Here is a 16731-nt window from a genome sequence, read left to right as displayed (position 1 = left end):
ATGCCTAGTGGTGGCTCACACAAAGAAATAAATACGTATATTGGTTAGGAAATGAAGAATAATATTCAAGACTCCTGTGCGCCTGGAAACAAATGTGCCTTTTTGCCTCTTACAGTGTGTTTATAAATTTTATCCTTTGCTTTTAGGCAGTCTTATATAGCACAAAATTTAAATATTTTGCAGGAGTTTTAGTGAGTTAGATGTCTACCTCCTGCTTACATTTGAGTCAGCTACTTATTTGAGTACTTTTGATTACTTCACATGAGCATTATGAAACAATATATCCATGTAAATCAACAGAAAACTCTCCATGAGAGGTTCTCTGCAAAATAATACTATAGTATTATATTGGAAAAAGAAAAAAAGGAATTCCAAGAATTTGGCTTACTTCAATACAGCCAATTCTCTATAAGCCAGTTATTTGACACATCCCACAGCTTAAAAATGTTAGTGACATTTTTTAAATAACGTCTCTTTGAAAAAGGATGATAATGACACTGCTGGCTGCTCTGCCTCAAGAGGGAATTGTCCATCTGCTAGCAAATCCCTGAATCTATATTATTCTTAAGCAGTGTTTATAGAAATATCAGAGCACCCTTGGCACATTGAGAAACCAATAGGGCACATTTCAAGATGGTAGATTTTTTTTAGTTAAAATTCTGGGTTTGTTTCCTTTTCCACATAAAAGAACTGTGTTTCGAGATCAGCTTCATTAGGAAGCTCTGCTGGGATTTGCTTTTATTATTTTCTTACAGAGGAAAACTTATTTCTCTAAGAAAAGCTCCATCTCCTCACACATAAAATGAACAAATATACATTGTTCCCCCTAGTTTTAATTTGCATTTTATGATTACAGCTAGATTTGAATTTTATACATTGCATCATTATTTAGAAAGAAGCTGCTTTTATATTTCCTACAATTTCTGAAGCTACTCAAGCTTTTACTGTTGCTAATAATGTATATTAATATGGATACAAAAATAGAGCCCCCTAAAACTTGTGTAACTGTCCTAACAGATCCACACTACTACTTAAAACTAAATAATTTGTCAAAATTTTATCAAGACTGCTCCAGCTCTTAAATCACAGCTTGAAGTCACAGAGGTGCAAAAAGCCATGTTTTCCTTCCTTCAAAGAGTATTCCATTGTCAAGGTATACAGTACAGAATCTTGTTATTTGAGAACAGCATTCATACATAATCACAGAATAATTTAGGTTGGAAAGGACCTTTGGAGGTCAGCTTGCCCAACCTACTGCTCAGATGGGGTCAAATTCAGGGTCACATCAGGTCACACAGGGCCCTGTCCAGTTTTGTGTTGAGTATCTCCAAAGATAGAAAATCCACAACATCTCTGGACAGCTTGTTCCAATGTTTCATTATGCTCATGGTGAACATTTTTTCTCCTAATACCTCATCAGAATTCTGTTTGCTGCACCATTTATCTGTTACCTCTCATCCTTTTGCTGTGCACCGTTAAGAAGTGTCTGGCACTATCTTTTGTACAGTCTCCCATCTAGTAGCTGTAGGCAGCAATAAAGTTGTACCCCCCTGAGCTCTCTCCCAGGCAGAGCAAAGCTAGTTCTTAGCCTCTCCTCGTATATCAAGCGCTTCAGCCCCTAACTACCTCGGTGGTCCTGCACTGGACTCCCTCCATGTCTTTCCTGCACGTTGGGAAGCCCAAAACTAGACACAGAACTCCAGGTGTGGATTCACAGTGTTAATTAGAGGGGCATAATCACTTCCCCCAACATGCTAGCTAGGGTCTTATTAAATGTATCCTGGTATCCAGGTGGGGGTTTTTTTGCTGCCTGGATACACACAGAACTCATGAAAGTTTAAGCAGTTTTTACTCTTTCTAGCATAGTAGGATTGCAGGATTTTCCCATGCTCCACGTTGTGGACAGCACATAACTAACCAGTCTTTTCATACCCATGGCATGGGTGTAGGGGGCCCGATGCAGCAGGTAAAGGTGCACATAATAGCAGAATGCAAACACACACGAAGAAAGATTGATTTGGATAAAAGTGTAGGTCAGGTAAAGTCCAATGTTAATGGAATAGGTCATTTATAGTTCTCAGACAGTTCACACTTAGAAATACAGGAAAATGCAGCTGCTATTGAAAAATGCAGCCCTAGTGAAAAGTGCATACTTGTAACACTCAGCATATAAATGCAAATGAAAATGAGTTCCTGCACTCTTCTCCTTTCCCTGCTGAACCTAACAGGATGCCAGTTACACTAATCATGATAATTTATCTTTTCATGGAAGCTTATTTGGCAGGTTTTGAAAAAAAAAAAATAATCAAATTATTTCACAATAGGCCGATAAAAGCAAACAGAGAAAAATTATGTTTAGGTACAATTATAGTATTATTTTTGTTTAGATGATGATTTACAGCCTGATTGAAAACTAATTGAAAAATTATGAAAGTATCTCTTTTACTTCAGTGACTTTAGAATCAGATCCAGCAGTAAAATTTTTATGCACATTCTGGTGATTAACATTATAGGGAAATAAGGAAATGGCTGTTAATCACTCTCCAAAAAACAGTGTTTAGACAGCTTTTTTATTGTTGCAGAAAATAAATATACTCTCTAACATACTGTCATGAGTGGCCAAGCTATTTTAAAGCATCAGTTGTCTTTATGTGCAACAAAGTATTAAAAGAAGAGTCTCCTGACACATTCTATATCCCTTGAGATCCAATTTTCAGATTAATACAGTTTTATTCTTTTTTCCTCCTCTTTCCCTTTAAAGGCTCAGATTTCCAGGCCCTCTAAAGCATCCTGCTGCATTTTCTAACCTTTAAGTATAAGCTTAAAGGTTGACAGACATTTTTTTTAAATTTTCCTCTATAAAAACCCTAAAATCTTTCAGCATACAAACCTTGTAGTTCTAACTTTTTCTAATATATTTACAAATCTGATCATTCATTAGTTTTTTTATTCACTTCAAAAACTGAAACCAGCCTTCCAGTGCTCCTCACAAACTAGAATTTAAAAAGTCTAACAGCATGACATAGTATAAAATAAGAATTCTGCTAGATATCCCATGTTAAACAGAAAAACAATAGGACTCTGAAATATACATAAAATAACGACAGTAGGTTCCTGAGTGAATATATCCTATGGTGAAATTCATAGAGGTAAAGGAGGTTTTGCACACTGCTTAAGCCATAAAGCCATGTGTAGGGCTTGCTCTTAAAGGAGGTGCACAGAAATGCCAATGAGCCCGCCAACATGCTGCGGAATGAGTTTCAGCTCCAGCCCTGCTTTGGGAGGCTAGCTGATCCTGGTTCAACAGTGCCCCAGGGAGTGTCTGCAGCTGTGTGTTTGTAAGGAAACAGAAAATCCTATGGAACGAGAAGCTTTGCAAACAACTCTGAAAGCAGCATGACAGCATGGAGAGGGAGATGGGGCAAATATGCTCCTTCAGATTGATTCTGAAAGTGTGAATGTCAGTTCCCAACTTATTGGCACCATACTTGGATTCTGGATTAGTGAACTCCTCCCTTTAAGCACATCAGAATACTGAACTGGAAAACATTCATCTCCAGGTCTAAAATCTTCTATGATGTTCTTCAACAGTACATTATCTGAAGGTGTGCTACATGAGTCTTTTCATGCATGTCACTAATATGAAACTTCTTCACACATCTGCAGAGCTTGAAGTGCACTATCCAAAAGGTTGAGGACCTCATGTTACAGGTAACTTACAGCTCTGATATAAACTATATGGACAGAAACAAATGTCTGTGGCTGTTTTCATTTAAATTGGGCATATTAAGAGCACACGGATTCATACCCTTTAATACAGAACTACAAATTTTAATTTGGCAATTACAGTGGCTTCTCTAAGAAAAAAATATAAATTTGGAAAACTATATTTTTATTTCCACAAAAAATTATGTTGAAAAACAGTTTGGACAGAAAAATTCCCATTCTTCTGATCAGAATATGAATTGTAAGGTTGCACATGGAAATGCATGTATAATTATAAAGTTGTATACTAAATTTCATGGTATGTAACCATGGGGAATGATAAGTAAGAAAATCCTCAAAGAAGGAGAATGTCAGGTAAGTCCACTGTTCATCTGAAGTCTGTTAACTGCACAGTTTATAAAGAAATATTTTTCCCTTAAAAATTCTTTTGCTATCATCAGCTGCACAAGATCCTCAGCTGTTGAAAAATCAATTCAGAATTAACCATGAAAACAATGACTTCATTCCAGTTTTGTTTCTCTAATGGACAGAATATCAAACCTACTTTTTGAATAGTGACAAATTAATTGAGTAGAAAGAAATTATCCAAATCTTTTTAGATGACTACTTTAGGATGACACAAATCATTACCTAAAAGTATCCTTCCCTTTTCATTGCTTAAAAGCCTCGGTAACTAGCTTGGCTGTAGGTCTTGTTCTACATAAATACTTTTTTCACATTAATCCTCTCCACTGCACGTAAAAGTGCAGACTCAACCTATACTCTTAGAACCAATGAGTAAAAATATGAAATGAAAATTGTTTGTAGTCAAATTCACTAGTAATATTACTTATCATTATAATACTTTTTAATAAACATCCATGCTCATCCAGTACAATGGAAAGCTGTGTTTTCAATAATATATGCTACAGAAAGTTTGGATGGAGAGCATGCCTTAGCAAAATCCATGGACAGAATTCAAAATTTAAGGAGATTATAGTATTTGATCTCTTTAAATGGCATTGTTAATTATCTTCAAGCTTTGTACAGCCTCCATGGTACACTGCTTTTAGTAAAAATCTACTCCTGCTGCAAACCTTCCTCAAAATATGATGATGCCAAAGCAGTGTCCGAGTAAAGGTTTGTTGGCATCTTAAATAGAAGTTCCCATTTTTCCATAATGTAGCAAAATGTAGTTAATCATCCTGTTCCTCTGTCTGCAATTTTCTCTTTTATGAAGAATCCCCACCTGAGCTTCAAATATAAACCATCTTGATTGTTTTGAAGTAAGGACAGTAAAACAAAGCAACAGTCTAAACTATATTTTATCATGTCGGTCACTTAATTTACATCTTGGTATATTATATATTCTCAGTATTTCCCATGAACTGTATTTGCAGATGAAGGTTGTCTAAAGAAACAACATATGAGTCTCTTGTCAGCCTGCCTTACATTTATTTATCTGAGGATCAAATTCTGCAAAACATCAGTCTACAAGCAGATGATTAAAATAGAATAATTTTCCTCTAACAAAAATACGTATTTTGATATTATTATTACTGATGCTGATATTACATCTCCTGTGCACTTTTTAATATCTTTTTGTTTATACAGAATTTATCAAGATATATACAATCATAGATGAGTAAAATACGTAATGCATTTGCCTGAAATAAATGTATACCAACTCATTTGACAGAAAGATTAACCATAGATGTTTGAAATGAATAGCCATTATGCTACTCTTTTAGTATGCTCCTTTTACTACATAGTAATTACATCACTTAAGAGAATTTAAGTTGTACTTTTCCTTTCATTAAAGGGCTGCCCCTAAAACAAGCCTTTTTTAGAACAATTGTCTTTTTTGTTTTGTTCTATAATTAACCTTTGTACATGCTATTCACATGAGTACCAATTCACTATGATCACCTCCAAGAAAAGTTTGAGTAGGGGCTAGTGATGTCTTAAACTTTTATGGAGGAAAAATATGGCAGTCATTGGCTGTGATTTTGTGACACAATCAGATTGAAATGAACTTAACCAAAATGCCCTCAGAGACTTAGCTTCAACAACATTACATGCTGCTGCGAAGGAACGCACAGCCTAAGGTCACTTACTTTTACCGGTGTGATTTGGGAAATGTCCTGCTACATATGTTACTAGGATTTCTTTGCTTTTAAAATGTTTGCTTTAACTTTTTAACTTCTTGTTAGACATGTGGCTGTCTGTTTTGAGAAACATATGAAATGAAAGCAAAACCCCAAAGCAGTAAAAGCTTGGTAGCACACCAATGGGACAGTAGTAAATTCTGGGTGAACAACTAGAGACGCATTATAATAAAACAGCTTTCATGGAGCATGTACCTTTATGATGATGGATTTTTATAAGGGAATTAGTCAGCTGTGTTAAGATAGTATTTACACCTGAAGTAAAAAAACTAATTAAAAAAAAAAAGAAAAAGAAAAAGTCAATCTACTGAGATGGAATTCCTGTTAAACCTTACTGAGATCCCTGTAGAGGTGCGACTCTCCAAATAGAGCACAATGCAATACTGTGACTTTCAATGACTTTTAAATTGCAACCACAGGAGAGGTATGACTATGATCTCTTACAGAATATACAGATCTGGGGAAGTAAGCACTACTTTTGGATTTCCAACTTAGATCATATCTGGCTTGAGTTTTCAGAATCCCAAAGTACCCACATGTCCAATTTCATCAGCTCACATACTGCTGCAGACACTCTACACATTAGAAAGCAGGGGTGGGTTTTTTTCAGAAAAATAAAATTCTTCGTCACTTCTGAAAATTCTGTCTGCTAATCTCAGCTAATAATCCCGTGATAGGTTTAGGAGCAGAATCAAAATTTCATTACATTCATTTCCATGTCTTAAATGATATTAAAATGATCATTAGAGAAAAGGGAGCCATTTAACGGAACTGCAGTCTATATTTAGACATTGACTCTTCCATTTCATCAGAGAATATATTAAATGTCACATTCTGTTGCACAGCCAATTAAAGAGGTAAGCACAACAAAAAAGAGTTTTCCTGCTGGTTTTGTTACTAGCACAGCATGGTATCAAAAAAAGAGATGGGGCTACTCAGCCAGGAACAGAAGTGAGAGGAAGACTGCAATAGTGCTGGCTTAACCAGCTAAAATATTTTAGCCTTGCGTTAAGATGAAATGCAGATATAAACCAGTTAATTTTAAAACATGTATAGCATTAATTGAAATTTTCAAGAGTTAATAATTTGATCTCACATTTAAGTAAAATAATTCTGTAAAAGAAAGCACGCTATGGATTTTGCCTGCCAGAATAATATGCTAAAATGAGGCATAAGTAAGAAAAGCATGTGATTCTGAACAAAGTGTTTGACAACATAAAATTTTAAAAACAAAAGAACTCTGAAAAAGATGAAAAGATAATGTACAAACAAGTCGTCTTTGGTCCTCAATCTTTTCAAATGACATAACAGCTATTTTAATCTAGAGCCCTGTGTAGGTAATACTGTAACTTATTAAAAATATACCCATGACATTTTAAAAGATATTTTAATTAATAAAACAGTGCATAATTCTATATAGTAAATATTGTGAACATTAATCAGATGAAACAAGCATTTTGCCCATCTAGAAGGTAAAGCAAACCAAAAATATCAAAAACAGAAAGTTTAAACTGTTTGTTTAAACTGGTGTGTGTGTGTGTGTTAAGAAATACAAGAAAACAAGCAGAAAAAATCCTATGAGACATCTATACACGTTAGTATACACGTTCTTGTAAAACTGCTTTGTACAGATACTAGGCAAAATGCGTCCATTGTTTCTCCCCCTCTTTCTACTTCAAGCAAAGAGAAAGAATATCAATATATTCCTTACAATAAATCAGATTTTGAGGAGGAGGAGGAAGCAGAAGAGGATCTTATAATACAGAGTCCTAAACTCAGTTTAAGAACCGAACTGAATGGAAATTTAACACTGAAAAGTTTTGCACAGGCAAGCCAAATCTTTTATATTAAGCAACGTTACATCTAGAAGGCAGGTAATTATTTTCAAGTTGTATAATACCAAATTACTTTTATTGCTACTGAGTAGCTGAATTTGAAGTTTAGCCTTTTTTTTTTCTTGCACATTTATTTCCATATTGTTCTGTGTTTTCAAAGATAAGTAACACTGATGCAGTTTTGCTGACAAAACACTTGCATTAATGAGCTGTTCTTTTCTTTAAGATGACTGAGGAGCTTTTCATAACCCAACAGCAGCAGGATATAAGCCTCTCAGAAAGTTATTACAGAAGCAACATAAGAAAAGGTATGAAACAGGGTATCTTTCCTCCTGGCAACCTGGAGCTTACTATGTAAGTCCTTCTTTGTCATGAGGTTTATATTTCAACCATTGGCTTGCATACACTTACAACACAATCAGCACAAGCTATAGAAAGATAAGGGATCTACCTTAAATACCAGAGAAATTATTAAATAGTTTTTTCCCCTCTCAGTTAGTTATCTTAACATTTAACCCAGTAATTGTGTTTATGGGATAAAGTAGCTTAAGAGACAACTACATTCAACGCAGCATATCATCACTCTTGTGTCCTTTGTTGAAATGGTTTAATATAGAATAAAGATCATGAGGCTTTCAACTTGAAAAATCAGTGTTTCTCATACCTTTTGTTTGATGATCATGTCGTTGATATCATCAAGATCACCTACTATCACTCTCTGAGATTTTATCTCTCGATCCAGTCGAGAAAGCCAGTCAGTGAGTTCTGCCCATGCCTTATTGAAGTCAGCCAGGGCTGGAACTTCCAACAGCACAGAAGATGGCATCTCTGGTTTGAAGGTGGTGGTTTCCTTGGTTACCCTGGTTTGTGTATCCACAGCAACAGTTTCACCAGAAGTTACTGAAAGAAAAAAAAAACGACTAAAATTACTGAAGAAATGAACTATAATAAATGCTTATTTCAGTAAAAGAATTTATGCAGTAGAAAGGCTAACACAGAAATAAGCTCAGTTCTTGATGTAATATCTACTGAAAATACAAAAATTAAACCCAGAAGAATATATTAATATTTTTTCCCCACAGTATTTCTAGTATGGTGTATAGTTAACATTCAGCATTCTCAGCATATTCAGATTTCATCCTTAAAAGACTAGATGTGGTAACACTAGCAAAGACCTCAGTGTAAGCCCCCTCACTCAAGGTCACTGAAGTATTGCGATACATGAGTTGTCTTCCAAAAATCTAATAGTGTGGTTGGATCTGTCAAGGCTAAAGGCAGACTGAAAAAAAGTTTATTCTAATAGCCAATATATCACAGCATAACCATGTATCTTGATCACATTGCATCCATGGTCTCCAGTCACTCTGTAGCTGTTAATTTGTCTCACCCACAATCCTCTCACATTATTACCACCAGGTGTTTCCCATAAGCTCTGTGACCAATATGGGAGCTTACACAAGAAATTAAGCCTCAGCTGATTCCTGATTTTTCCTCTTCATAACTTGAAAATATGATATTTGGATAATTGTGGATTTTTTTCCCTTCTGTTTGGATGAAATGGATGCATCTGCTCTTTTGTATCCTTTCTTGTTCTATTAACTGATTTTTAAGGAATCTCTTCATTATTTATTGCTTGGGTTGGGGAAGTACCCAACACTGAAGTACAGTATCTTTCTCTGCAATCAAAAACAATGAGAGGTGCACAGCTACCATTGGACAGAGGCACATGTAACATGAAGTCATTCAGAATTTCGAGACTGATTTTTCCTTCTCAGTTTTGGTTATTTACAAATAGATTGCTACAATCTGTTAGGCTATTTTTGCCCTCCAGGTAATCATGCAAAAGCAATTCATTATGCGCAATATTATGGCAAGGAGGTTACATTGAATTGTATTTGATAATTTTTTCTCATTTTTAAAAAAGTGCAGCCAAACAAAAATACTAAAATAATGAAAACAGAAGAACACATGGTGTTGCTTCACTGAGGTACTATAAGAACCTACCCTTTACAGTAGCTACAGAATCTCCATCTGAATCAACTGTCTAAACAAAATAACTAAACCAGGAAAGCTGAAATAAAGCTGTGTGGAGTGTATCCTACATTTTCTAACATTGAACTGCAAAATATGGTTAATGAAAACCAAATATAAATTTCTAATGGACCAAGATGTTTGTTTGTATTTTCCCCAGTTTTCTCACAGAGTAGAGAAAACCTGTTTCCTGCACTCTTCCTGTGAGGTAGCTTGTCTTTAACAGAAAAAAAAACCCAACAACAACAAAACAGTGTAGCCCATGCACAGTAAAGTTGTTTGGTTTTGCGGTTTGGTTTTGGGTTTTTTTGGTTGGTTTTTTTTTTTTTTTTTCTTTCAAGTACTTTGCACAGTTTCCCCCATTGACATTCATGCCATTTCAGCAAAGTCCATTTGGAGTCTGGAAACTCAAGTAACAGGTGAGGTTCAACAGCCTGGCCATAAAACCACTTGAAACATTAAAGCAATCAGTAACATCAGCTGATATTGCCAAAGAATTTAGCAGCTATTTTTCACTGATGAGAGAAATTTTGAGTTACTTCACTGGGGAATCAGTGACCCTCTTCAGCACTGGAGAAAGGGAAAAAGCTGTGCACAAGCATCTAAGTGACTGTCACTGTAAAAGCACCATAAGATACTGTCAGCATTAGAAATACTGTATGATCTAAAGCAATTTACCAAATGAACTAACAAATACATTATTTAGCTAGCCTTAATAAATGGCAATATTATGATAACAAAAGTGACTCCTCCAAGTTATGATTCTTAATGCCATACACTGCAATTAAATATATTCATCCACACTTCCATATCATATGCATTTCTGAAGTACAACCCTTGTACTTTTTCTTTCTGTACTTTACAATCATAAATGTGTGGATAACTATGAAGTAAATTAATAGTTGTAAAAGGCTGTTCTAACACAGCAAGTTCTTAATTAAAACAACACAAACAGATGAGAAAATTGATATATATTTTTCTGACATAGGAAGAGGTTTGTAAAGGTCTTTTTGTAACATCACACTGTTTGCTGTAACAGAGATATTGTACAGTTAAGGCTGGCAGTTTTTAGTATCAAAAGCAAAGCAGATGACCTGAAAAGATCCCTTTCCTTCACTATTTTATTTAAATTATTTAAATTTTTACACACTCTCCTGGTTTCAGCTGCAATAGTTTTCTTCTTAGTAGCTAGTACAGTACTGTGTTTTGGATTTGGTGTGAGACCAATGCTGACAGCACACTGATGGTTTAGTTGTTGCTGGGTGATGTTTACACTAAGTCAAGGACTTTTCAGTTTCTCAGGCCCTGCCAGCCAGAGAGCTGGAGGGGCACGGGACACTGGGAGGGGACACATCCAGGACAGCTGACCTGAACCAGCCAAAGGGATATTCCAAACCATGGGACATCATGGCGAGTATATAAACTGGGGAAAGAAGGAAGGTGGGGACATCCGGCATTATGGCATTTGTCTTCCTGAGTAACCGTTATGTGTGATGGAGCCCGGCTTCCCTGGGGATGGCCGAACACCTGCCCGCCCATGGGAAGTGCTGAATGAATTCCTCGTTTTGCTTCACTTGCATGTGCAGCTTTTGCTTTACCTATTAAACTGTCCTTATCTCAACCCTCAAGTTTTACATTCTTTTCCAATTGTCCTCCCCATCCCTCTGGGTGAGGGTGTGTGAGAAAGCGGCTGTATGGTGCTTGGTTGCCGGTCAGGATTAAACCACAACAGAGATATATGTGAATAAATAAATAAATAAATAAATAAATGATAATAATTATCATCATCATCATCATCATCTGTCATCATCAGGTTTTCTTTCATCTTTGTTGAAATTACTCAAGATATTTTCTGCCTTTTTCTGTTTCTTATTAGCTAGATTATGCAAATGAAACAGAGATTAGCTCTACTCAGTGCTGGTGAGGCCACACCTGCAGTACGGTAACCAGTTCTGGGCTCCCTAGAGCAAGACAGCTATAGAGCTACTGCAGAAAGGCCAGTTAAGGGCCACACTGATGATTAAGGGACTGAAGCACCTCTCACAAAACGAAAGCCTGAGAGAACAGGGACTGTCTAGCCTAAAATAGGGAAGACTCCAGCACGTATCATCAACATATATACATATCTGAAGGGAGGGTGCAAAAAAGATGGAGCCAGGCTCATTCCAGTGGTGCCCTCTGACAAGACAGGAGGCTGTGGGCACAACCTGAATCACAGGAGGTTCCCTCTGAATATCAGGAAACACCTTTTGACTGTGAGGGTGACTGAGCCCTGCAACAGGTTGCCCAGAAAGGTTGTGGAGTCTCCATCCTTGGAAATACTCAGAGTCTACCTGGGCACGATCCTGGGCAGCCTCCTGTAGGTCACCCCGCCTGAACAGAGAGGTTGGACAGAGGACCTCCACAAGTCCCTTCCAACCTCATCCACTATGTGATGGTGTGATTAGTCAGACCCTTGAAATGACCCCCAACTTAATGGAGTTGTTAACTGTGCTTTTTAGTTCTTATAGGACTCTTTGTCCATAGCTGTTAGCCCAAGATAGCAGGGGGGCATTCAGTGATCAGAAGGCTATGTACTGAACCTATCATTCACTAATGGACACAACTGACTAAGTTTATGGCATTTAGCAGAGGACTCAGCTCATTACCAAGAACAGCAAGTTCCAACTCACAGTTCAAAGCCTGAATCTTTGGATTCATGATACCTCCACCCAGCCCTTACTGTTTGGAGCAGATGTGAAACAGGCATTTAAATAGTGGATGGCACATAGCACCCATTTCCTCCTGCACTGGCTAGAAAGCAGCACAACACTATTAGGTGCTACTCTTTCACACTGGTGGTAGCAACCACCCTTTCTCCCATCCCTCTTCTCAAAGTAGCAATGCAGCATAGCTTTCCTTTGAAGGAGTGAGTTTGGCAACTACTGTTGCAGAGGAGGAGAAAAGGGCAGGAAAGATCAACTTTTTCCTCACAGAGTGGCAGATCATGAATGGCTCTGAAAAATGGATGGGATCCACACAGTTGCCAACTTGGGTCCGTCAAATAAAGGTAACATCTAAAACAAAGCCACATCGAGCAGGAATAGTGAGGAAGGAGGGAACACTATTAAAACCTGCAAGGCAATGAGAAAGGAAACTACATAATATGCTTTTAAGGCAGAAGGAACTTAGGATTGTGTTACTTTTCATATATGTACAAATAAGAACTATTTTGTTTGTAGATTCACTTGCTACTTTGTTCACTTGCTAATGTACACTGAAACTAGAAAAGAATCAACATTTTTTTTAAAAATGTTATTATTAGTTACTCTAGATTAACTGAGTTGGCACTTAGATCTTACCAACTTAGGCAAACTGAAATGACTCAGAAAATCACTGGGAAAACAAAATACTAGTCATCACTTTCTCTGTCTTCATTGCTCTGTCCAGAAAGTAGGGTGAATTCAAAAAGGGTCATGGAATAATCCTTAATATCCTCAGAATTATACACAGTTGTTTTCTGCCAATATAGTAATTGCAGTTTAATAGGAATGTCTTCTTTATACTCTTTTAATGTCTATAATCAGAAGGCTATTGTATTTTTCATCTTTGCTCAGCAGGGAGAGAAAATGGCAGACAAGTCTTTGAGCATGTCTTTCTCTGATGAATGTCATTTAATTGCCTGAAGGAAAAAAGCCAACAACTTGCAACAAACAGCACCAACTAGAAATAAATAATGAAAACAAAATATACCATGGTTGTCTATAGATTTCAAAATACTATGTTTGGGTTTATTTTGTTTATTTTAATGTTGTCCTTCAGAGCTTTTTATGCTTGATGCATTTTTATGCCTTCCTCCTTCCAAGCTGGATGTTAAAAATCTGTCTGATACCTAAAGACAATTATATACCAAAGACACTACATACATACATACATATATATATATACACACACACATATATATACACACATATATACACACATATATTCATACATATATATATATATATATATATGTAATTATATACACCACATTAATAGAATTTTCTATATTATTTCACCCATGGATGGGAATTCAACTCCATAGATCGGTCATGATTTTCTGTAACAATTCCAAAATGTTGTCTCATTTCACCCTCTCCTCACATGAACTCCATGATACTATACATCAAAGTGATTGCAGAGCAAGGCTCATTATTTGCAGCGAGGTATTCCATATCATAGTCAAGACACATGCAATAATTACTGAAAATCATAGCCAAGTGCTTCATTGCAAAATGTTACCAAAGCAGAAAAGTGCATCTAAGTGCTGTCTTCCAGTCTGCACCAAGGGACAGATACTTAGGTGCACTTCCACCTGGCCTAAAGTTCATGTAAAGGCCTTGTATTTCCTCTGTGATTCAGAGATTCTTAGACAACAGGAAAACAGTTGTTAATTCAGCATTCACACAGATTTACACGTAGGTTGACTTTTCTCAGAGGAAATTTCTATTCTCATCAGTATGTCATGTAAATTGAAGAAAAACTTTCTAAACTGGGACTTTACAGACCCTTGATAAATAGACTCAGGGTGTCTGGTAAGACTGCCTGGTATCTCTTAGAATCTCACGTATTTTGGCCTGAGTATACACTCAACAGTTTGCCAATTAATATTTGTTTACTTATTTTTCCTCAAGTGGCAGATATTCCAGAAGAGGGTATTCCTAATCTTCCAGTGTTTGTTGGTTTATTGCTATAGATTTTGACTTAGGTTTTTTTAATCCCTTTGATTTAGTTCATTTGCATCAAGAAACTTCAAATTATACAAAGAGGCTGTAAGGTACTAGCAGAAGTATACTGTCCAGTATAATATCGTCTTTAAAAGCTTTAAGATCTACCAGTATCTACTGTTTTCTACTGAGGATGGTAATAATCTGTTCCACTTTGACTGAGCAGTTAAAACATTTGAGTTATCAAATATTTATATGAATTACCTTTAGGAAGTGGTTGCACAATATGTTTCTCCTTGACGTTTATCTCCCGTCATAACAAAAATACAGTACATCTGTCCCTTATTTCTCTTTCTGTCATGGTTGCACAGATAGGACATGGTTCGTTCAACAGAAGCTATCAATGATTGCTTTGGTTTTGTGCGTGTTGGGTTTTTTTTCGTTCCTCAGGACAATTGATTTATAAATGCAAAACTAGAATAAATTTTTTTCAAATATCGGAGTAAAAAAATTCTATCCTACCATAACACATCAGATATACAATTAGGGACTTTATGTTTCAATTTATTTAAAGGTTATACCACTTCACTCCTGTGATAGGATAAATCACTAAACCAAAAGGACAATTACAATTTAAGACATTAAACCACACCAACCTGTAGCTTTTAAGGTAACTTCTCATTAGCACTTTCTGGTGTTTAACACAGAAGGAAAGAACATAGAGCAATAATAGGAGAAAAATAAAACACAAAAATAAAATGTCTAACAAAAAGCTGAAAAACAATCTAACAATACTCTGAACTAGGTGTGATTTTCAACTCATTCTTGAACCTTGAAATACACTGGATGAATGTCAAGAGTATATTGGTAATTTGTACATCTTGCAGATAACCTATCATGCTAAAATTTAAGAGTGAGAATAATAGGAATGTGTCATGAAATTGAAATTTGAATATTAAATGTAGAAATAAGAAAAGCAGAATGAAGTTAGCTGCAGGAAAGCATTCCCCCCTCCCTTCTGCTTATTTCAGTGTTTTAGGGGAGAGTCAATTTGACGACAAAACCACAAAAACTCTTTATTTAGGTACTGAACAGGAACAGAATAGGAAGAATGACAAAACTTCCCAAAGCTTCAAACTCCTTCCAAGCCAAAGTCCTTAAGCAGAACTGACTCAGTTCACAGGACTGTTCCTAACCGTCCTTCTGAATGTTTTAAGCAGTGTTGAAGTTTTAATTGTGTAAGGTAACTGCATCTACCAGGTCAAAGCTTTTTGACACAGAACTAATAACATAGGAAGTGGATGCTGATTTTAATTCAATTTGTATGTCTAGCCTAGGGGTCAATTCCATGGTTAGCAGTACCAATTAAGGCATATGCCAGCCTTAAATACTTTATACAATGAGTAACAGCAACATACACCTACTGAACTTCATTTCTGTTTTAGTCAAGGAAACCCAGCTGCATTTTACTGACTGAGGAAAACAGAGGAATAATACCTGTACCCTGTGGCATATGCACAGGCAACATGGCTCAATGAATCCATTATTTAACACAAGCAACATTGCCTTCCCTAGTGATAGACCAAATGAATGTTCCCTCTGTGGGCAAACCATCATTTCACTGATTTGGAGGTGGCACAACAGGCAGGTTTTGCTTATTTCATGGGAAGTCTCAGTGTCATCTTACCAGCGCTCCAGCCTTGTGAACTCAGTTGGGACCAACTAGACACCACAATAGCACACGGGTTAAGATCTATCACCTACTAAAGTGTACTTTTTCCTTTGATTTTTTTTTCTTATGCTGTGTCATTGCAGCTGATTTTCTACAGGATTAAACCATTCATGCTCATATTCTTAAACTCCAAGTAGGCTTCCCTCAGAGAGATCTGGGAAGATGGTTCTGAGACTGATTTATTCCTTAGACTTGTCCCAGTGGTGAATAGTCTCATCTCTCTCTGCCCTTCAAAGTTAAGGAAATAAAGTTATGAGTACATTAAGTTCTCCCATGCAGTACAAACCTTTCATGCAACTTGATCAGTGCCAGTAACACTTTTTGCAGAGGGGGCTACAGCTACCTAGCAGATGTTCTGGGTCACAAAGGAGTTGTGAAAGAAAAGTAATAGAATTACAGTGGGCAAGACAGTTCTGATTAACTAAAATAAATAAATTTATATTATAAAATAAATAAATATTATTTTAAATAAAAACATAAATCAATTTATTGCCAAAAAAACAAAGCAAAAACCCCCCAAAAACCTAAACAACCCAACTCTGAAATTTGAAAACAAGGACAGGGGTTTGCTG

General features: G+C 36.3%; 1 protein-coding gene across 14 annotated transcripts in view; it reads right to left on the bottom strand.

Moving 5' to 3' along the window:
• Positions 1-16731, bottom strand: part of DMD (dystrophin) — a 1162157-nt gene that overhangs the window by 325955 nt on the left and 819471 nt on the right. For all 14 annotated transcript variants that reach the window (XM_055701082.1, XM_055701084.1, XM_055701085.1 and 11 more), the window contains one exon: positions 8373-8608. In XM_055701082.1, the coding sequence (XP_055557057.1) occupies positions 8373-8608 (236 nt within the window). The remainder of the gene's footprint in view (positions 1-8372; positions 8609-16731) is intronic.

The sequence above is a fragment of the Falco cherrug genome, chromosome 2 (genome assembly GCF_023634085.1).
Source record: "Falco cherrug isolate bFalChe1 chromosome 2, bFalChe1.pri, whole genome shotgun sequence".
NCBI lineage: Eukaryota > Metazoa > Chordata > Aves > Falconiformes > Falconidae > Falco > Falco cherrug.
Note: the sequence above shows the minus strand (reverse complement) of the source record. Positions and strands in the feature narration are given on the sequence as shown.